Source organism: Bos javanicus, chromosome 24 (assembly GCF_032452875.1).
Source record: "Bos javanicus breed banteng chromosome 24, ARS-OSU_banteng_1.0, whole genome shotgun sequence".
In the NCBI taxonomy this organism is placed as follows: domain Eukaryota; kingdom Metazoa; phylum Chordata; class Mammalia; order Artiodactyla; family Bovidae; genus Bos; species Bos javanicus.
The window spans coordinates 45535689-45558581 of NC_083891.1; the positions used below are offsets into that span (position 1 = coordinate 45535689).

The 22893-nt window shown below is 53.6% G+C and overlaps 1 protein-coding gene across 2 annotated transcripts in view; it reads left to right on the forward strand.

The window, feature by feature from the left end:
* SIGLEC15 (sialic acid binding Ig like lectin 15) overlaps positions 1-22893 on the forward strand; it is a 24084-nt gene continuing 1191 nt past the window's right edge. Inside the window, exons 1-6 of one of the 2 annotated variants that reach the window (XR_009733306.1) lie at positions 1-423; positions 9825-9884; positions 10297-10680; positions 11969-12349; positions 13453-13483; positions 15464-15673. Coding sequence is in view for 1 of the 2 variants with exons in the window: in XM_061400065.1 (XP_061256049.1) it covers positions 372-423; positions 9825-9884; positions 10297-10680; positions 11969-12349; positions 13453-13483; positions 15464-15545 (990 nt within the window). In the remaining variant the exon portion in view is untranslated. Of the gene's footprint in view, positions 424-9824; positions 9885-10296; positions 10681-11968; positions 12350-13452; positions 13484-15463; positions 18380-22893 lie in introns of those variants that run through there. The other variant, XM_061400065.1, reaches the window with a different exon arrangement.

Consider the following 22893-nt stretch of genomic DNA (forward strand, 5'->3'; position numbering starts at 1 on the left):
GGCAGGAAGAGGGTAAGAGAGAGAGAAGGAAGCAAGCATAAGAACAGTAGATTTGCCAAAGGGACAGCAGCCACAGAAAAGTGTCCTGCATCTTCCGTATCCACTTCTCTGTTTCCCATCCTGGAAAATCATCCGAGTGGTTCCTCTCTTGGTTTTCCACATGACTAAACCCCACGGGTCTCAGTTAATCATGCTTGGGCCCGCCTGGCTGCCTCTCAGTTCCTCCAGCGCCTGCAGAGCCCTGCAGGGTGCAGACCCGGGCATACCTCCCACCCCCTCCCTTCCTTCCCCCTCACACCCACGCCAGGGAGGGGTTTCACCAGGGACCTGGCTGAGTGCGGGGCCAGCCCGGGGTCTCCGGACCTCACAGCATGGAAGGGTCCTTCCGACTCCTGGCCTGCTTGGTGTGCATCGTCCCAATGGGTGAGTTTCCCACTATTCTCTCCAGCGCATTTTCAGAAGAGATTAGGTGCTCACAAACTTGGAGGGACAGTCTTCTCCCTGCACTCAGGGCAGCTGGGTTGCCAGGACCTCCAGGCCTGTGGGAAGGGAGAGCTGCACTTCGGGAGGCTGTGGTGACAGAAGCCATAACGCTAAGTCCAGGCTTTGCCTTGGGTTCTGGGGACTTGAGGCAGTGCCGGGCTCCTCTGGGCTTCAGTGTCCCCACCTGTAGAAAGGTCGCCTACCCCACCCTTTGCTGTGAGGAGCCAGGGGGCATAATGGGCCAGCTCTGGGGAGGACAGGCTCTAGGTGGTGTTGTCATCCAAGCGCTATGCATCTTAATGGGCTCCCCCTGGGAAAGCGGGGAAAGCACACAGCTGATTGAGGGTAAGGGTGGCACCTTCATGTGGGCAGTAGGCAAGTGATCGAGGGCACCCTTCTGCCCAGCAGGAACCCCAAGAAGGGAGGCTTGAGCAACAACATCACTTCACTTAAGGTCACTTAGCTCAAGGAGTTGGTGTCCCTGGAAACAGCGTGTCTCAAAAAGTGGTCATAGATCATCTGCATCAGAATCCCAGGGGAGGCAAACCTCTGTTAAAATGTACATTCTTTAGCTCTGCTCTGCAGAATCAGAAAATGTCAGGAGCAGGGCCAAGGAATCTGCATTTTCAACCATCTTCTTGGGTGATTCTGATGCAGGATTCAGTCGAGGGCCACTGGGATAAGTGACAAAGGCCATCCTCATGTCCCCACTGTCCAGGCCCCAGTCTTCTCCTCTACCCCACTCGGGCTGAGACATCCCTCTCATGACGATGTCCCTGGACTCAGCATCCAGGCCTCTCTGTGTACAGCCACTGGCCACTGATATCACGGTGCTCCAAGCTGTTAGTCAATCTTCCTAAGCTAGAGTCCTGTCTCCACGACTGGATCATAAACTCCCATTCCCAGGCTCCTCGGGCCTTTCTCTTTAGCTTTCAGCACTCAGCAGAGTCCTATTTGGGGCTGATTTGAATAGTAACAGCAAGTACCTCTTATTAAGGGCTGGGCACTTTAAGTATTGGGCTTCCCTGTGGCTTAGCTGGTAAAGAATCCACCTGCAATACCGGAGACCTGGGTTGGGAAGATCCCCTGGAGAAGGGAAAGGCTACCCACGCCAGTATTCTGGCCTGGAGAATTCCATGGACTGTATAGTCTGTGGGGTCACAAAGAGTCAGACACGACTGAGTGACTTTCAGTCATTCACTCGCTTTAAGTATTAATAGTCATTCAAGTAAGCATCATAATCCTATGAGAAAGGAACTATTACATTCTCTCTTCACAGATGAGAAAATTGAAGCACAGAGGGGTTCAGTGAGTGGTGCAGGGTGAAGCTGGGATTTGCTCTTGGGGATGTGCGCCTCAATCTGGGACCACACCACCAGCTCCCACGCCACACTGCCCACGGTCCCACCCATAAAGCCCCGTGGTGGTGGCTGACAGGGGAGGGGCTTTCTTTGGCCAAGTTGACCCAATTCAGACATCTTTCTGGATGATTTAGGGTTGGATCCCACACAGAGGATGGGGCTGGAGGAGGTGACCCTCCCCAGGCCTGGGGGCAGATGGGAGAATGGGTCAGAGAAGCACTGAAGCTTGGCTCTGCTATTTGCCAGCTGGATGGCTCTGGGTATGCTTAATCACTTCAGTTGTGTCTGACTCTTTGCGACCCTATGAACTGCAGTCTGCCAGGCTCCTCGGTCCATGGGAGTCTCCAGGTAAGAACACTGGAGTGGGTTGCCATGCCCTCCACAAGGGGGTTTTCCGGACCAAGGGATGGAACCCGCGTCTCTGGAGTCTCCTGCGGCGGCAGGTGGGTTCTTTACCACTAGCGCCACCTGCAGGTTGCCTAACTTATCTGAGCCTCATTGAACTGGGGTGGGAGTTTATGATCCAGTCCGGCGCTGTGAAGGAGAATCCGGTCATGGGTGGAAGGCCCCCAGCACAGTCCTAGCACTCAGCAGCTTGTTGGTTAAGCGGCAGTTAAATGTTGCTCAAGTCAGATAGCTTCCAGGGCTGTTTTGTTTGGGATTTTTTTTTTCTCCTCCAAGAGTCAGCAGCAATGAATCAGACAAAAAAGACAAAAAAAAAAAAAGAAAACTTAGAGGAAGCATGAGCAGTCACATGCTGAAGTACAAAACCCAAACCACACAAATGCTCCAGCTGTGTGTCACAATTCTTCAGGGAGGCTGGGCATCCGTGGGAGCCATGGCAGCTAGCCCAGGGAGGGGACTCCTTCTTCTCGTGGCCAGCAGCTGCTTCCTGCTTGAAACCAGGAGGTCGTGAATTCTGGGGGAGCAGCGTCTCGCTGCCTGAAACCCTTCTGAGGCCGTTCACCCAGGAGCCTCTCCGCGAGCTGGCGGGCCTGGAAGAGGCCAGAGCTCAAGCGGCCCGAGGGCAGGGAGACCCCAGGCCACAGTCCTGTCCTGTCTGTCACACCTCCGAGCGAGCACAGGACCCTGGGCTGGCCTTCTGCAAAAGTGAAGTGGGCGGAATTCATGCAGGAAACATCCCCCTCTCCCATTTTCTGGGCCTTCTCCCTCATTCTGGGGCCCCCTACCTGCACCTGGTGCCCTGGGGCAGCCCCTCATCCCCTGGGGGCCCACACCACACACTCTCTTTTGTCTTTCCTTTCTGTCTCCCCACAGATCTGCTTTTAGAAAGCGGGCGATGTCAGGGGACATGAGAGGTGGTGGGAAGAGCGGTGGTCTGGGAGCTCCGGCCACTTGGTGACCTCGGACAAGACCTCCGTTGGTCCCCAAATCTCTGATGACCGGTGCAGTGACCACAGTGGTTGTCAACCTGAAGGACCATCGTGCTGGGCCTTTGATGGCAGCTCATTTCCTCTTCACCACAACCCCGCAAAGTGAAGACCCTTGTCCCTGTTTTCAGGGATGCTCAAGGAGGTCAGGGGACTTCTGGGTGTCAGAGCCTGGATGAGACCTGGAGTCTCCCGAGGGCCAGGCTTGCCCTCGACACTGCCTACACCTGTGTGCAGTGGGTGGTGAGCCTGAGGCAAAGCTTGGGACTCAGAGGAACTTACTTTGCTAGCTCTAAACTCCTGCAGAAAAACAAACTGGAAAGGCAAGACGATTTGCACAGTCACCCAAGGTCATGGGGGTTTATTTGGGACGTGGGGAAAGGTCAGGGACTGCTGTCATGGGCCCAGGAAGAAATGAAGATTGGATGAGCCAGGACACTTCCTCTGTCCCTGGTGGTTACTGTGGCCAGCAGCTGGGACCGAGAAGTCCTGCCCCCGGAGGAGGAGGGGTGTAGGAGTGGGAGCACGGCGGGGACGGCTGCATCAGAACTCCCAAGAGCAACGCCGTGTGACGGACACTGGCCCCGGGGCAGGCTCCACTCAGGGCTCTGCATCTCCATCGGCTCAGCGAGAGGATCCAGATCCACAACCACGCAGCCAGAGAGGCAAGGTTAAAGGGGAAACGGGACAACCGAGGGCAGAGGGGAACAGTCAGGCCTTTCAACAGCTCACTTGTCCCTTTGCCTCCCCTGTCCCTGGAACCTGCAGGGTCTGCTTCTCAGTGGAGGATGGACTCCTGTTTCTGTTCCCTCCTCCCCTCTCTGGTCTCCACTCTTTTCTCACTTTTTCTCGGCTGATAACCTGTCTGGACTGCTACATGCAGGCCCAGAAGGCAGAGTTATTGAGAACAAACTGCAGGGCAGGAAGGAATCGGAAAAGTGAGAATGGGGTGTTCAGGTTCTGCAGATGTTTCTATTGCCGAGTCCCTGTCCCACCCCGGCACCCCTGGCACAGGGCTTTGGAAGCTGATACTCAGCGCTGCAGCCCCCAACCTCTCTCAGTGAGCATCATCACCGTGGGGAGATGGGAACAACTCAGAAATCTTAGTAAGTGGCTGTGCAGGACTATCAAACATGGGCGCCTCTTTCTGAGTAGCTGAATTTGCTGGATAACTAATAGCTTGTTTTAAAATACCTAAAGTCTCTCGATTAATTTTCAACTGCCATATTTCTAAAATGCTTCCTAGACATCTTCATCATTTTTATCAAGATACCATTTTCCGACATAGACTTTTAGATTTAAAAGTCTCCTTAGTAAACATCTAAAGACGTCATTTCACAGATGAGCCCACTGAAGCCAGAGCTACGAGGATTCACCTAAAGTCACAAAGTCACAGCCAGTCTAGCCAGGGCTATAGCCCCAGACAGAGCCTGAGACCCCATCTGAGAGGCACACCTCTCACGGCAATAACCCTTCCAAGGTGACTCAGGTCATGGCCATGAGCATCTGTTCCACCAGCCTGCTGTGGGGAGTGATGCCTCAAGGCCCTCTGCACTTACTCATCCTCTGAAGGGTCCCATTTGTGCTGCACTTGGATCATTTCCGTCCTGAGTCATCACATTATTTTTTCCGAACCCTCCTCCCTAACAGAAAGCTGATTATCATCCCTAGCTGCTTTCAGTGGACCTACAAACACAAGTCACTTTCTAGCTTTTCAATCTGTTATTTCCTTAGGCTGGGAAACTAATTAAACAAACTTGTTAGAATTGTAAGTAAACGAAAAACAAACAGTGGCTGAGCCAGTCTAAACACACTGAGGAGGCAACTGATTGGTTTGGTAACTGTATCCCCAACACCCGCAGAGGGTTAAGCACCTGACGGACCCTCAATAAGCATCTATTGTGTGAAAAAATACATGAATCTCAGGTTAGCTAAGGGCAAGGCCTGTGCTATTGCATGCCTAAGGTGTCGATTTGAGCCACAGATAGAGCAGTGTCTGGAGCCAAAACAATCCCCCCACTGAGCTGCTTGAGTTTTCTGCCCAGAGTCCTCCTTCCCACCACTGGCAAGCACCGCCCCCTGCTCCCTCCTGGTCCCAGTCTGTTTGCAGAGCTAGTGAAGGAGGGAACTAACATCGCTGAGCGTTCGCTGAGTGACAGCACTATCCAGGTGGCCTTCATGGGTGACTTCATTCCACCCTCAATCTTATGAGGAAAGTACCATGTTCCCCATTTTGCATTAGAAGAGCCTGAGACTTGGGACATTAAGCAACAGATACCGCCCAAAGATCTCCCTGTAAGTGGATCGGCCCAGAATAGTGCCAGGGACAGACTGGGTCCTCCAGACAAGTGAGAATGTCATCCGCCTTCAGCTATACCAAAGCGGGAGTGCTCTTCACCGCAGCCCGTGGCCCACCATTGAGGGGAGGCATTTCGGGCTTAGGAAGAATTCAGGCCTCCTGTTGACACTCGGAGGTTGACAGAGTTGAGGCAGAGAGAGTAGAGACCCTCCCTATAAAAGAGGCTGTGGTTCCAGCTCAGGGGCCATCCCTGCCGTGTCCTAAGAGATATGCAGAAGCTTCGAGAAGGAATGGTAAATGTCACGGGAACTGGGGAGCTTGGATTCCTGCCAAAGCAAATGCATTTGCTCCCTGGGTAATTCTTGTTGGGACTTCCCTCACCTCGAGTCCCCTGGGTGGACTCATCCAACAGTGAGTCCCCGTGCCGCTTCTTGGAAGCCCACACAGCAGGTTAACTGTCACACCTGGTGAACGGGCCTCTGTGTGCCCTCTCTCCTCCTAGAGCAGAACTCACTCTGAGAGGGAAGGGCCCTGGCCAATCACATGCCAGGATGCTCCCAACCCAGGCTGCCATCCTCAGGCAGACAGAGTCCAGGGACACGACCCACCTGTAGTCAAAATTCAGCCTCTGTACACCGGTGTTGGATTAAGTCTTGGGGACAGAGTTTGGGGTGAAGTAGAAAGAAATAGCTTTATTACTTTGCCAGGCAAAGGGCTAATGCCCTCAACACTGCCTTTTGGACACTGGGAAGAACGTGGGCCTCCTGGTGACCTAAAATGTGTGTCCTGCCCAGGAAGGGTAGTGAGCGATCATATAATATTCAAGGAGAAGGGTGTGATGGGCTCACGGACATTCTTCTGATTGGTTGCTGGTGACGTAATTGGGAGTCAGCGTCATTTTCTGGTTTCAATTAGTCTGGGGTCTATGCGCTTGTGGGCTGCATACAGTTAACTTCTACCTGGTGGGAGTGTCAGTATCTGCAAAACAGCTAAAGGACATGCACAGAATATCATCTATAGTCCTTGTACAAGTATGTTAAATCGCTCTGCTGCTGCTGCTGCTAAGTTGCTTCAGTTGTGTCTGACTCTGTGCGACACCATAGATGGCACCCCACCAGGCTCCCCCATCCCTGGGATTCTCCAGGCAAGAACACTGGAGTGGGTTGCCATTTCCTTCTCCAATGCATGAAAGAGAAAAGTGAAGGTGAAGTCGCTCAGTCGTGTCCAACTCTTTGCAACCCCATGGACTGTAGCCTGCCAGGCTCCTCGGTCCATGGGATTCTCCAGGCAAGAATACTGGAGTGGGTTGCCATGCCCTCCTCCAGGAGATCTTCCAGACTCAGAGATCAAATCCGCGTTTCTTCTGTCTCCTGCATTGGCAGGCAAGTTCTTTACCGCTAGCGCCACCTAGGAAGTCCCATAGTTCTTGAGGAAGAACTAAAGGTCCTTACTTTGTTTATTGGCTAAAGTATTATTGTTTTGTCTTGCTTGATTGTTTTCCTTTCTTTTTGCATTTTCCTGTCTCTGATGAAGTTTATTCTTTGTCTAAGGTTTTTCTACAGACAAGGCAGGTGGAAGACATGGGTGGGTGTCTGTCCTGCGGAGGCCTCATAGGGTCCTGCTCAGTAACACTTGGAGGGGAAGACTTGACTCTGCCTGGTTGGTCAAGTGACCTGGCCGAGTCTCTCGGCTCTCTGAGCCTCAGATCTCCTTCTCCAAAGGGGAGCCAGTAACAGTACTCCATTCATGGATTGCTGCACTTATGAAATAAGGTTCGCAATATCTCCCCCCAAGCCCCCAGAGCACATGTACTCTGGCCCCCTTATCCTGTCACATCTGCATCCTCTGTGCTGATGTCCATACTCCATTTCGCCCTTTGCCTAGAATGCCTGCAGCCTACCTCAAACCCCATTCCTTTCCCAAGGCTCTTCCAAAGTGGCAGCTCTCTCGTGGGGCCTCCAATCAACCCCCTCCATCCACCCCTTCTGCCAACCTTGGCTCCCTCCCTTCTGCTCTCTCACAGCGATTCAAGTCAACATCAGCTACTATGTGGCAGGTGCATGTTGGGCTACAGCCGCACAAATACGACCCCCACCCATGGTCCCTGCCCTCCAGGAGCCCCTGGGTGCCTGGACAAAAGATGCAGTTGAGTTCTGGGGCATGGAGAAAGGGGCACCAGACCCAGGCTTGGGGCTCAAGGAAAGTCTCCCACTGTTGGATGACTCAGCAAGGTCTGGAGACAAGTAGGAGGGAGCTGGTGAGTGAAAGGGCCCCGCCCCACGTTCAGACAAGAGAGATCACTGTTTGTGTTCCTCCTGGCAGGCTTTAGTGTAACTATGAGTTCACAGACCTGCCACCCTTTCTGAGCTGTGAGCTCCAATAGGCTGATAAATTATTCTCTTGTTCTTTGTAGCCCCAGCTCTGGTCCCAGTGCCTGGCTTTGAGAGGGGATGTGTCCAGAGCAACATCAAACAATCCCTGGGAAATCAATGCCTGGCTCCATGATGCCTGTGAGAGGCGGGAGGTCAGAGGAGGCTGAGGTCACAGAGGGTGGGAGCACAGCGAAACTGAGGCAGGGGCTGAACCTCGAGATGGGGACATGCTTTCTGCAGCTGGAAGTACTGAATGAAAAAGCAAACCTTCAGAAAGTTTTCTCAAATTTGAAACTAGGCCCTCTGATTATTAACTGGGCATACAAGCTCTTACTAGGAATAGATGAGGAACCTGGCTGGGGTTCAAAAGCGTATTTCCACTTGTCCAGAAGAAAGGAGATTCGGCTTAGAAACAGACTGTGTGGAAAAAAAAAATGTGGTTTTATTTCACTGCAAGCTTGGCGCGATCCCAAAGTGAGGTTTTATGTGAGACACAGCTCACACAACCCAATTGTACCCCACTCTGCCTGGCCCAGCACATGTGGAGGCCTCGGGGTGAGGACACTACACTGCAGGGAGAGTACCAAGTGGCCAGTGAGGATGGAGAGAGGCAGGTGAAGGGCTGGGACATCGGCCAGAGAGGACAAGGCTTATGGGTCCAGGAGAGCCATGATAGGATCTGGGGAGGGCCATCACGGAGAGGGGATGAGAAGGCTCCAGACAGAGACAGTGAGGAGCAGGAGACATTGGTTCTGGGAATGTTGCTCTCCTTGGATAAGGCCCGAGTTTCTATGCCCTTAATACACTAGAGTGCAGCAGAGGAACCAGGCAGTCCTGAGCCTGAAGGCCCAGGAGGAGTGCCCTGTCCTGTACATTATTCATAGATGGGATGAGTTCCCTGGAGGATGGTCTGCCAGCTGTGAGCTGAGGGGATTCCTGTCCAAGATACAAGTTGGGCTACTGCCAAGAGCAAAGAGCACTGGACTTGGAATCATGTGATGTGATGTGTGTGAAAGAACTTGGCAAACCGCAAAGCCCTTTGGAAATACAGGGGCTCCTATATTATTCCCTGTAGAGATCCCTGCACCCAGGCACCAGCAACTCAGCCTGCCCCCTCCTTGAGGAGGCACCCCTTGGTCTGATCCTTCCAGCACTGACACCCATCGGCCCACCTGGTTCACCCCTCTCCCAAAGAAGCACACATCTGTGACAACAGAGGCAGTGAGTGACCTCCAGCCCTCCCTAAGCTGCAGCAGAGTGCGGCTTGCAGACCTTAGCTCAACCACACTTCGGAGGCCCACGACAACATGGGAGGTGAGGAAACCTGAGCCCAAAAGCACTTGTGCAAAGCGAGGAGGCAGCATGAAGGTCTGCGCCTCTTGGTCTCTCAGCTCCCTGTCTGGACGCTGGCCTATTGGAAAGCCCACTTGGGTGAAACTGCAGTACAGAGGAACCTCAGTCACCAACTCAATGCATCAGCTTCAAAACATACCACCCCCTCCCAAGGCCTCCGTTGCCCCTCTGTAAATGAGAATGTTGCTCTCCTTGGATAAGGCCCGAGTTTCTATGCCCCTAGTGGTGGCTCAGACAGTAAAGCTTCTGTCTGCAATGCAGGAGACCCAGGTTCGATCCCTGGGTTGAAGATCCCTGGAGAAGGAAATGGCAGCCCACTCCAGTATTCGTGCCTGGAAAATCCCATGGACGAGGGAGCCTGGTAGGCTTACTGTCCATGGGGTCGCAAAGAGTCGGACACGACTGAGTGACTTCACTTCACTTTAGTGCATTAAAGTGCTGCAGAGGAGTCAGGCAGCCGGGAGTCTGAACATCAGCTTTGCCTCATCCTAGTAGGCAACTACTTAATCTCTCTGTGCCCTGGTTTATTAACATGTAACCTGGGGCTAACTCTTCTTACCTCTAGGATCACTTGTGAGGACTAAAAGAGATACCACTGGGAACTTGCTCAACACAGAGATGAACAGTAAGTGCCTTTACTATTATCATCATCAGGTGGGGGGGTTGGGGGTGGGGAAGTATTACGGACACAGTGTAACCACAGGATCCCCGAGGTTTTCTGAAGCAGGGCAGGTTTGATGGAGAAGAGGTTAGGAACACTGGGCCCGTCGGTGAGGTGGGACCGCCCTGAGTGAAGCAAACAGTCCCAGGGAAGCGGGAGGGGCAGGGGAGGATCCAGGCACCTAGAAAGTCACGGGGGTCAAGGTCCTGGGAGATGCCCCTGGAGTCCTGGGATGGCTTTCCAGACTCCCCCTCCTCCTCCGCAACTCGCGAGGGGAGGAGGGCGCTTCCTGTGCCCCGGCGGGTTCTAGGCCCCTCGGGATGCGGGTAGGGTAGACGCACGCGCCCGCGCTGCCCGTCCGCCCCCCTGCCCGCAGGTGCGCCCGCGCAGCGCTGGTCCATGCAGGTGCCGGCCGAGGTGAGCGCGACGGCGGGCGAGGCCGCGGTGCTGCCCTGCACCTTCACGCACCCGCACCGCCACTACGACGGGCCGCTCACGGCCATCTGGCGCGCGGGCGAGCCGTTCGCCGGCCCGCAGGTGTTCCGCTGCGCCGCGGCGCGCGGCAGCGAGCTGTGCCAGACGGCGCTCAGCCTGCACGGCCGCTTCCGGCTGCTCGGCAACCCGCGCCGCAACGACCTGTCGCTGCGCATCGAGCGCCTGGCGCTGGCCGACGACGGCCGCTACTTCTGCCGCGTCGAGTTCGCGGGCGACGTCCACGACCGCTACGAAAGCCGCCAGGGCGTCCGGCTCCGCGTGACGGGTGAGCGTGCTGCCCGACTTCGCTCGCCGCGTGCCGCGGGGCTCTCGGTGCGGGGTCTGGGCTGGGATCCGAGGGGTTACAACGGGCACACCCTTCCTCTAGAGCAGGGTGCTCCCACACCTGGAAGGGCCACAAGCCCCCAGGTAACTGGTTCAAAGGCCGCGGAATCCTGGCCCCGGGACGGGCTGGGTGGAGCCTGGGATGGGTGCTGCAATGAAGCTCGTAGACAGTGAGTGTGCCCCAACAGCCCTGAGACTAGCGGGGAGAAAAACGAGGAACAAGGACTGCAGCGGGCCGTGTGCACTGAAGGGGGCACAGGGAGCCCACCACGTGCCCAGCACTTCGCTAGACCCTGAGGTTTAAGGATGGGGGGCCAGGATCCTAGTAGGGTGATTCTCAAGCCTGGTTAGCTCTGGAATGACTTAAGGAGCTTTTTTTTTTTTTTTTTTTTTTTAATCCGAGACCCCCGCTGTGGGGGACCCAGGCATTCTGGGTTTAGTTTGGCTCTGCCAGGAACCACTCATGTGCCCGTGGGCTGGCTGGGCAGCCTCTCTGACCGCACTTCAGTTTCCTCGGACTTGTCTGCCTCAGTCTCACGGATTCGGTGAATCCGTCTCCACTCGAGATGTCAGTGAGGCTGTCTGGGGAGTGCCCTTGAAATCTCTCCAGCAGACCGCCCCTCTCCGCCCCACGCCGCCCTGATCCTGCGGCTGCCTGCGTGCATGCCATCGCTTCAGTCGCCTCCCACTCTTTGCGACCCCGACCCACCAGGCTCCTCTGTCCATGGGATTCTCTAGGGAAGAATGCTGAGTGGGTTGCCATTCCATTCTCCAGGGGATCTACCGGACCCAGGGATCGAACCCTCTTCTCTTTTGTCTCCTGCATTCACAAGTGGCTTCTTTACCACTAGTGCCACCTGGGGAAGCCCCAATCATGCGCTATCACTTAGTAAAGACGTTTAGAAAGCACTTGCCCAGGCACCCCACATGAATTAACTTGTCAGATCTTCCCCAGAACCTCATAAAATAAGTGATCCCCATTTTACACGTGAAGAAACTAAGGCCCAGAGCGATGGAATAACTTGCCAAAGGCCACACCTGTTGTGGGAACCCAGACGCCCTGGCGCCCCGAGCGCCTCTTCCTTCCGCTCATATCCTATCCTCGCTCCCTCCTCCAACCCTCTCCACGAAGGGGACAGGGAGGGCTGCCCCTTGCCCTTTCCTTTGCCCGCCGCTGCTCTGACCGCGCTTTGCTTTCTCCCGGGTCCTCCTTCGGCCGCCGCCCGCAGCCGCCCCGCGGATCGTCAACATCTCTGTGCTGCCAGGCCCGGGGCACGCCTTCCACGCACTCTGCACAGCTGAAGGGGAGCCACCGCCCGCCCTAGCCTGGTCCGGCCCGGCCCTGGGCAACGGCTCGGCCGCCACGCGGAGCCCAGGTCATGATCACGGCCACCAGGTGACCGCCGAGCTGCCCGCGCTGGCCCACGACGGCCGCTACACGTGTACGGCCTCCAACAGCCTGGGCCGCGCCGAAGCCAGCGTCTACTTGTTTCGTTTCCATGGCGCCTCCATGGCCTCGGCGACCGCTCTCCTGCTCGGCGCGCTCGGCCTCAAGGCGCTGCTGCTGCTCGGCGTTCTGGGCGTTTGGGCCACTGCCCAGCATCGCCTAGGTGGGTGCGACCCTAGGCCAGGATGGGTGCTCAGGGCAAGTGGGGCTCTCCTCCAGGCTGACCACCTGGCCTGACACAACTGGAATTTCATTAATGCACCTGTGGTCTCCTTCTCCTCCCTGGTCAAGCCCAGGAGGTACCAGCCAGCGTGAGCCAATTTTACCATCAGGAAGCTGAGGCCGGAGAGGTTAGGGAACTTGCCTCCAGTCTAGAGTCACAGAAACTCACCCTTTTGCCAAGTGCCCCATCATCCGTCAGGGCCCTGACCACACACAGGCTTTCCCAAATAGCACCATTTCATTCATTAGGTTGCAGCAGCATCCCAAGCACCACCTACAGGCTGCATAGGTGCTGGGGATACACAGAAATGAATATAACATGGTCCCTGCCCTTGAATGGGATGCTGAGAAGTAAGCAGATAAATGCAGTCCGCAGGCAGAAGTGCAGTCAACCCAGGTACTGCAGAGGCCCAGAGGCCTCTCTCTGATGGGGCATTGGGACAGGAGCCAGGCGGCAAGGCTGTGCACAGTAAAGGGAGGCTAAACCGAAAGCTGTAAGCAGCTGGGAGCTGGGAGAACAAGGAGCTAGCAGTGTTCCTAGCAGAGGGAACAGCATCTATCCAAGCGTGGAAGCTTGAACTAGCAAGCTATCTTCGGAGAGCTGTGGTCACTCCTCCCTACTCTCACTAAGCTGGATGGGAGATTTGTTCTGTGCCCCAGAGAAGGGGCTTCCTGAGCCTCTCAGCTCACCTAAGTGAGTAGCACCAGCCTCAGACTCTCCTGGGATGAAATCCAAAATTTGCCACAGTTGCCTTGGCTGCCATCTTTGCTGGGGCCACACTGGCTTTCTTGCAGGGTCTTCAAACCCACCAAGAATTCTGTGCTTCAGGGGCCTCAGAAAAGCAGGTCTCCCTGCTAGGTGTGCTCCTCACTCCCCGTCTTCCTACGTAACTGTCATCTTTCAGGTCACTCCTTCACATTCTGCTGGCTAGCTCGTCTCCCTCCAGACCACTCTCTCACGGTGGGGTGGGATGGGCAGCAGGGCTTGGAGCCCAGAGGCCACCACGCAGATTCATGCCTCCTTTCTCTCTGTTCCTCACACAGAGCACCCAGTCACCCCGGACGCTCCGCCAAGGTAAGCGAGCTAGCCCACTCCCACCTTGCCCCTCTCTGGTTCCCACTGGCAAAGAGGTACGGGCTTCTCAGGCACAGCGGCGCAAGAAGAAACAATGGACAACAGGCTGGGGTGGGGGTTCTAGCCCTTCTCAGGGTCAAGGCTCTCCCTGCTGCCCCCTGAAGCTCCCGCTCCTTCAGTCCGCCAAGGCTGACCAGCGAGACCAGGCCACGCTGACCTGCTTCCGCACTCCCGTCCCACCACGTTCCCAGCGCTAACTTTGGGCCTTGCACTGGCCTGTCTCCCAGGCCAGCTGCTTGGTGTCCATGCTGTTGAAGGTCATTTTTCTGTGTCTGCCTTATCTCTGCACCTAGAGGTATCCCTGAAGACCGTATTTTTCCTCTCGTAGTGTCCAGTGTTCTAGAACAGATCCACACAAAAGCCACCATAGGGCAATCATTGTCTCAGACACCCTGCTGAATGAAGGCTTTGCAAGCAAAATGTCAGTAGAGGTACTGAGGGCTTAATTGAGGGCCCACAGACCTAAAAGGTAGGAAGTGTGGACCTTACCCCTTCTTTTTTTTTATTTTATTTTTTTTTACTGATTTTTTTTTTTTTTTTCTTACTTACCCCTTCTTGGTGTCTGTCCAAGTGAAGGCCCATATTGAAGAACAAACGCTTCCTGGGAGGCAGGAAGCTGGTGACAGCCGTCTAGGACCCCTTAAACAAGCCTAGGCACTCCTATAGCTCCGCTCCACCCAGGCCTGGGGGTTGGGAGAGCCGCACCGCCAGCCCAGAACCCTCTCTGCAGATGTCCACTCAGCAGTCCCCCACATTCTAGAATTCCTGTGCAAAGTCCCTTTTCTTTACTAACTTACTATTGCACCAGGGCACCTAAATCAGAAAGCTGACCACTGCTCAAAACATCAGTTGATCCCTATCATGTACTGGGCACTGTTTTGGATGCTAAAGGTAAAGCAAAAATCCTCCATCTCAGAGAACTCACACTTGAATGTGGAGAATTTTAATAAATACCTAAACAAGAGATCTTAGATTATACAATAAGAGCTGTGGGGGGAAAAAAATGGACAAGGCGATAGAGCAAAGCCCCAGGAGAGGGAGGTGCCACTGGGCTGTGGCTGCTTCAGACCCGTCATCCTGTCTGAGGACAGCGAGAGATGGGAGGCAGGCACCCATACGGGCAGGTAAGGGTGCTGGCGGCAACCGGGAGGCAAAGGCTCAGGCATGACCCAGGGAGGGGGTGGGGAATGCAGGCAGGCTGCAGGATTTACCCTGAGCGCGATGGGAAGTCGGTGAGTGGTTTAAGTAGGCGAATGGCCCCATCTGAACAGGAGTGGAGGCAGGAGACCTGGGAGGGCTGTTGATCAGGACTGTGGCTGGCTCGGTTGCATGGCTGAAGGTGGCAGCAGAGAGGGTGGGGCGATGGGGCAGAGGCAGGGCTGGCCGGAGGCCTGCTGGGCAGCACAAGCAAAGACGGGGTGCACAGAGGCAGGGCAGACAGAGGCCTGCTGGGCAGCACGAGCAAAGGAGGGAGCCAGCAGTTCTGGAGCTGAAAGCCTGGTGCTGCTTACAGAGCTGAAGACGGGGAGAGAAGAGGGGCGGTGGAGAGCCCCAGGTGGGCATGTAGGCATGTAGGGCATGGGGCATGTAGGTCTGAGAGGCCCAGGAGGATGTCCTGGAAGTCAGGAAAGCATCTGGAGCTCAGGAGGTCTGGCCTGGAGGTGGGTTTTGAAGCCACAGACTATATCCCTTTGAGAAGACAGAGACTCTGATCTAGGATGCTGTCGCCTGGGTGTCCCTTCCCTCGTCTGCAAGTTCTGCTGCTGCCCAGCCTCCAACCTTCGCTTGGTCTCCAGACCCTGTTGGACGTAGGCCCCTGACGCCCATCTCACCCCTGCTTCCACCCTTTCCTGGGCTGGGGTTTGGGCAGTCAAAGACCTCTCCTGTTTGGGTGGTCAGCCAACTTTCTCCTGCCCACAGGCCCCAGGCTCAGGAGTCCAATTATGAGAATTTGAACCAGATGAGCCCTCGGGGCCCACCAGCAGCTGTGTGTTCACCGTGAGGAGCCCACTGGCCACCCCCATCCACTGGTCACCACGAGGAACAAAGGCCAACAGGAGGCTTGGCTGGGATGGCCCTTCCTGGCTCCCAGGCACTTTGACAGCCGCAGCCTGGCGACACCCCGAGGAGGTCAGGACCGTGCTCAGAGGCTCAGAGGTCTCCTGTGTGGACTTCTGTCTTTGAGCCCCAGCAATATTTCTCTCTAGGGGGCAGCAGTTTGAAAGTGTGTGTATGTGTGTGTGCACGTGTGTGCACAGGAACCCAAGTGTGACCCTTCTGCAAAGCTCTTTTCACCTTTTCTTAGAACAGAGCAAAGCAGGCAGGACACTGGTCAGAGGGGTCTCCAGGCCCCAGCTCCATCTGGGTTCTGTCACTGACTTGCTATGTGGGCCAAGGCACTTTTTCGCTTTTCTGTTGAACTTGTCCACTGTCGAACACGGACAGTATTATTCTTCCCTCCCGGCTTAGGGGCTATCAGGGTCTGAACACAAAGTGGATGTGGAAGGGCTTTGGGCAGTACAAGGCCATCCACAGATGTGAGCAGGGTTACAGGCTCCTCCTTGCAGAGCCGCCTTGGACAAGCGTAGCTGCCGCCCCGGCCCTGCTAAGAGTGAGGAGTCCAGAGAGCAGCCCAGGGCTGGGCCATGCCACCCTGCAGTCCCAGGAACATTGAATCAGCAACGAGGAGAAGTCCGATGTTCCTGCACCCTGAGGTCTCCTCTGCGACTGTCCCACTCTGCCCACCTCTCACCCCATCAGCTGCTCTGCCCTGCCTTCAGCTGGGACCTCTGGGAAGAGGAGACAAAACAGCCATCACCTCAAAGCATCTGAAAATTCACTGTCCTTAAGGACCACAAGCCGGGAGGTGTGAGGACCAGTCTGGGCCGCAGTGGGTCCGTGGGTAAAGCAGCCGCAGCTCTGACCTGCCTCCACCTGCTTCTTCCCTGGATGTGCACCGGCCAGAAGTCCCGGGAGTTTCCCACCTGCCCAAGTGCTGCCAGGCTGCCTCCAGGCCGCAGCCTTCCATCCTCACACTGGATCATTTTAGCTCCTGCAGTCCTTGAGGACAGGTTGAGGGGGGAGGCGTGCTTGGGACTGGACAATCTAGCAAGAGAAAAGGGCCACAGAGATCGGGGACGCAAGAGGCAGTGGGAACACACTTTCTTTCCTCCAGAACTTTTCCAGAAGCTGCAGTGGTAGCTGGGGTCCTTTCTGATGCTTTCTGCAGAGATGGCGCAAAGGCTGAAGAGCCTTCACAAGTTAACAAGCAGGGCGGGGGGTTAGGAGGCTCCTTCCCTCCTCCTGGAGCCATCGCCAGAGTAAAAGGGTGATGGCGGCTCACGGTTAACTCAGGATCCATTGGGAGACTGTCTGACTTGTTCAGAGGTCAGAGGAGGTGGCATCCATAACTCGCTGGGCAGGGATACTTTGGGACACCTCCACGGAGAGTCCCATGTCACCAGGGAAGGACACGGGGTGGTGTGTCTGTCTTAGAGCATCTGCCTGGTCTTTGAGGCTAGTTTCACAGCCAAGAAAAAAGTGATAGGAATGGTATCATGTGCATTGTTTTGTGCTAGCAGCTGGGCCAGTGTTTGGGGATATAGAAGTGAGCAGGGCTGGGCTAGGTCACGCTGCATTAACACACCCCAGTCACAGTGACTAGAACAGTTAGGTTTCTTCCCTTCAAAGCTGCCTGCTTGGCACAGGTCATCAAGAGGCTGTGTGCATTTCACTTACTCAGGGACCCAGGCTCCCAGGGGCCCACCCTCTCTAATGTGCATTGCTGGGTTGGATCAAAAGAAAGCTCCAGAAAGTCTTCCACTTGGGATCATAGTTCATTGGCCAGAATTAGCCAGTGGGGAGGTCCCAGGGGGCCTCCAGGGGCTGGGCAGTGGGACCCTTCACCATACCTAGAAGGAGGGAAGCTGGAGCCTTTGGGAACAGCTGTGAAAATTCCACAGGGGGACTCTCTAGGGGTCTCATGCTAGTGAGCAACACAGACCAGTAAGCGGGCATCACGTCTGCTGGGCATCAGTCTGCTGGGGTTCTACAGGAGCACCTAAAAGGGGTGACTGACCCAGTCTTCCTGGAGGAGGGGACGTGGAGATGGTACACATTGGCCATGTAAATGGGGGAGAATGGAGATTGGGAGGTAAGGGGATAAAAACCAAAAGGGACATTCTGGGCAAAGGCCAGGAGGTAAGCATGCTGTCTAAGCAGTGGAAAGTTGCTGGAGCACCGGGCAGAGGCAGTGTGTCTGGAGCCGAGGCGGCAGCATGGAGGCTCCCGGGCACGGCGGGTGCTGCCCCAGCAAGAATGAGCAGCTGAGCCTGGGTTTCTACCTTCAGACCTTAGGCTGTCGGAGCACCGTTCTCCCGATGGGTTCCAAGGATCACCTGCATCAGGGACACCTGGGGAGCTGGTTCAGCTCCTCGTTCTCAGCACCCCCTGCACCACCCAGATCACAGGGTCTATGAGGGCAGGCTCTATAGACAAAATATCCAGGGGATTTTGGCCCTAACTTTGTAATATGATTATTTTCAAACACACACAACTGAAAAAGCTAGATGATCACCCAGATACCCACTACATACATTCAACACTTCCTAACATTTTGCCATATTAGTTTAATGCACGTGTGTGTCTGTGTGTGTGTGTGCACGTGTGTGTATTTGGCTGAACCATTCAAGAGTAAATTGCGGAAATCACAGTACTTGACCCTTAAATATCTCAGCTGTGTCTCCTGAGAACAAGTGCTCTCTCCTCCATAACCTAAAGGCCATTATCACATTTGAGAAAATTAACAATTATTTAATAATATTGTTGTATCACCCACATTCATATTTCTCCAATTGTCCTTTTTTAGCTTGTCTCCAACAAGTTGACTCCAGGTGATTTTTAGGTGACATGACTGGAGACTCCCTCTGAGTCAGCCCACTTGTCAGGGTGCTGGCTGCCCCCGGTGATCCTCCCTGCAGTGTTTGGGCTTGGAGAAGGACTTCCCGTGGGCTGGGGCAGCAGTCTTTCTCTCTGCTGTAGGGCTTCAGACACAGAGATGGACCAGGGGAGGCCCAGTGAGGAGGGAGAGCCCAGGCAGCCTCCTGCCCAGTCTCCAATTAAAGCGACTGCTAAGGGCAGAGGGGAGAGTGGTGAGGGGTGTTGACCATCCCCAGACCCCCTTGCCTGCCCAGAAGCCTGGTGGTCCTGCAGCTCACCTCTCTCAGAGCACCAAGACGCTGTCGATGGTGAGCAAGGAGCAAGCGGTGGGCAGTGGGCTCAGTCAGCAGTGTCCTAGAGCCTGAGAAGTAACCCGGAGATGTGATGTTTTGAAGACAACACTTGGTAGTGTGGTGCAGGGCACAGCACTCTCTGCTCCTGGCCACCTGCCAGGCTGCTCCTGGAGGTGGGCAGCAGGAGGAAGGGTGACTACTGCACAGGTGCCCACCCAGGTCTGCCAAGAGCACCGCACACCTTCTCTGCCTTCAAGGAGCTATTAATAATATCCTAAATCTTAAATTGAGATGTAGTTACATGAGAAATAATACCCACGAGATAATGTACAATGAAGGTAGGCCTGCCTTGGGACAGAAGTGCCACTGAGTGGGGCTGAGTTTTCACGTATGTACATATGCCTCTTGCCAGACTGGACAGCAAAGCCAGGTGAGGGTAGGCCTCAGCCAGTCACAGGGGAGAACTTGTAGACCATGAGCTGGGGTCTTGGGCTTTGTCCCGCCTCCAGCCTGGCACTTAGGTCCAGTCCCACGCCCTCCATAATAACAGTTCCTCATTCTCTGGGACCTCCTGTGGTCCTCAACCTCCCTTCCCTTCCATGATCCCTTGTAGTTCTCACTAAAAACCTAGGAGACAGGCAAGGCTGCAGGTATCCTGTGCACCTTCTCCTTCCCAGGTTCTCGTGTGTCTTTCCTCCTCTCCTGTGCCCCTTCCTCTCTGTCATATTTTATGAGCTAAATGGAGAAAACACAGTCTCCCAGTGCAAGGATTCAGAATTACTTGGGGTTGGAGCTCTCTGGTTTTCCCAGGTTTGGGCCCCCAGACCTTCATCTTCCAGCCTCTGTCCCCAAGTCCCACATGTGAGTGAACTCAGAAGGGTCCCAGGGCTGAAGACTTCCCCAAGAGTGCCCATTGGAGACACCTCCACCAGAGGCTGCTGGCTCTGACCTCAGGTGGAGGGGAAAGGTGGGGTGGGGAAGGGAAAGGAAGGAGGATGAGAAGTTAGACGGAGGGGCCTTAAGAAAGATTAAGGAGAACGTGTCAGGGAGCTGGTCAACCAGAGCAGATTCCAAAAGAAATCTGGTCCAAGCCACAAACTTAGGCTATGAAAAATGTGGTGTTCGGGAGAGAGGCTGGGTTGGTCCCTTGGACCAACACACCAGGAACGTGGCTCTGTTTCCTACAAGGGTTTAGGCTAGCAGAGGAAGACCAGGAGGGAAGAGGTTCGTCTTCAGAAGAGAGGCAGGTTTCAGAGGAAGATCTTGGCTCCCTCAGTCCCTAATTTTCACTTGCCCCTTGGTGACGTGGGGGGCCTCCACCTTCATTTCTCTGGGCCTTCCCCAGTGATGATAGTCTAGAGATAGGTAACCTGATTCCTATAGCAGGAAGCATGACAACTTGCCTCTAAGCCACCTTTAAAAATCCTGTGGTTCTGTCTGGAGAGGGAAGCCAAACCCAGACAAAGGGCACAAGGGGTGGGGAGACACACAGGGCATCATCCTGGCTGTTGTTGTTCAGGCACTAAGATTGTCCTACTCTTTGTGACCTCATGGACTGCAGCACGCCGGGCTTCCCTGTCCATCACTATCTCCCGGAGTTTGCTCAAACTCATGTCCATTGAGTGGGTGATGCCATCTAACCATCTTATCCTCTGTCGTCCCCTTCTCCTCCCGCCTTCAATCCTTCCTTTTCCATTGGGTCAGCTCTTCCCATCAGGTGGCCAAAGTATTGGAGCTTCAACTTCAGCATCAGTCCTCCCAGTGAATATTCAGTTGATTTCCTTTAGGATTGACTGGTTTGATTCATTGTCAATCAGCCCCTTGATTGACAAGAGACTCTCAAGAGTCTTCTCCAGCACCACGGTTGGAAAGCATCAGTTCTTTGGCTCTCATCCTTCTTTATGGTCCAACTTTCACATCCATATATGACTGCTGGAAAAACCATGGCTTTGACTAGACAGACCTTTGTTGGCAAATTGACATCTCTGCTTTTTAATATGCTGTCTAGATTTGTCATAGCTTTTCTTCCAAGGAGCAAACATCTTTTAATTTCATGGCTGCAGTCACCATCCACAGTGACTTTGGAGCCCAAGAAAATAAACTCTGTCACAGTTTCCAATTTTCCCCCCTCTATTTGCCATGGAGTGATGGGACCAAATGCCATGATCTTAGTTTTTTGAATCTTGAGTTTTAAGCCAGCTTTTTCACCCCTCTTTCACCTTCATTAAGAGGCTCTTTAGTTTCTCTTTGCTTTCTGCCATTAGAGTGGTATCATCTGCATATCTGAGGTTACTGACATTTCTCCCAGCAAGCTTCCAACCTGTGCTTCATCCAGCCCAGCATCTGTCATGATGTACTCTGCATAGAAGTTAAATAAGTAGGGTGACAATATACAGCTTTGACATACTCCTTTCCCAATTTGGAACTAGTTCATTGTTCCATATCTGGTTCTAACTATTGCTTCTTGACCCATATATAAGTTTCTCAGGAGGCAGATAAGGTGGTCTGGTATTCCCAACTCTTTAAGAATTTTCTACAGTTTTTTGTGATCTACACAGTCAAAGGCCTTAACCTAGTCAATGAAGAAGTAATGTTTTTCTGGAACTCCCTTGCTTTTTCTATGCTCCAACAGATGTTGGACATTTGATCTCTGGTTCCTCTGCTTTTGCTAAATCCAGCTTGTACATCTGGAAGTTCTCCATTCATGAATTATTGAAGCTTAGCTTGAAGGATTTTGAGCATTACCTTGCTTGCATGTGAAATGAGTGCATTCTTTGGCATTGCCTTTGGGATTGCAATGAAAACTGACCTTTTTCAGTTTGTTGTGGCCACTGCTGAGTTTTCCAAATTTGCTGGCATATTGAGTGCAGCACTTTAACAGCACCATCTATCTTTTAGGATTTGAAATAGCTCAGCTGGAATTCCATCACCTCCACTAGCTTTATTCGTAGTGATGCTTCCTAAGGCCCACTTGACTTCACACTCCAGGATGTCTGGCTCTAGGTGAGTGATCACACTCTCATGGTTATCCAGGTCATTAAGACATTTTTGTATACTTCTTCTGTGTATTCTTGCCACCTCTTAATATCTTCTGCTTCTGTTAGGTCCATACCATTTCTGTCCTTTATTGTGCCCATCTTTGCATCAAATGTTCCTTTGGTATCTCTAATTTTCTTCAAGGGATCTCTGCTGCTGCTGCTGCTGCTGCTATGTCGCTTCAGTCGTGTCCGACTCTGTGGGACCCCACAGACGGCAGCCCACCAGGCTCCCCTGTCCCTGGGATTCTCCAGGCAAGAACACTGGAGGGGGTTGCCATTTCCTTCTCCAATGCAGGAAAGTGAAAAGTGAAAGTGAAGTCACTCAGTTGTGTCCAACTCTTAGCGACCCCATGGACTGCAGCCTACCAGGTTCCTCCGTCCATGGGATTTTCCAGGCAAGAGTACTGGAGTGGGTTGCCATTGCCTTCTCCTTATTTCTTTACATTGTTCACTTAAGGCTTTCTTCTCTCTCCTTGCTATTCTTTGAAACTCTGCATTCAAATGGGTATATCTTTCCTTTTCTCCTTTGCCTTTCACTTCTTTAGCTATTTGTAAGGCCTCCTCAGACAACCATTTTGCCTTTTTATATTTCTTTTTCTTGGGGATGATTTTGATCACCACCTCCTTTATAATGTCACAAACCTCCATCCATAGTTCTTCAGGCACTCTGTTCAGATCTAATCCCTTGAATCTATTTGTCACTTCCACAGTATAATCATAAGGGATTTGATTTAGGTCATACCTAAATGGCCTAATGGTTTTCTCTACTTTCTTCATTTAAGTCTGAATTTGGCAATAGTAGTTCATGATATGAGCCACAGTCAACTCCTGGTCTTGTTTTTGCTGACTGTGTAGAGCTTCTGCATCTTCAGCTGCAAAGAATATTATTAATCTGATTTCAGTGTTTACCATCTGGTGATATCCATGTGTAGAATTGTCTCTTGTGTTGTTAGAAGAGGGTGTTTGTTATGACCAGTGTGTTTTCTTGGCAAAGAAACTGTTAGCTTTTGCCCTGCTTCATTTTGCACTCCAAGGCCAAACTTGTCTCTTACTCCAGGTGTCTCTTGACTTCCTACTTTTG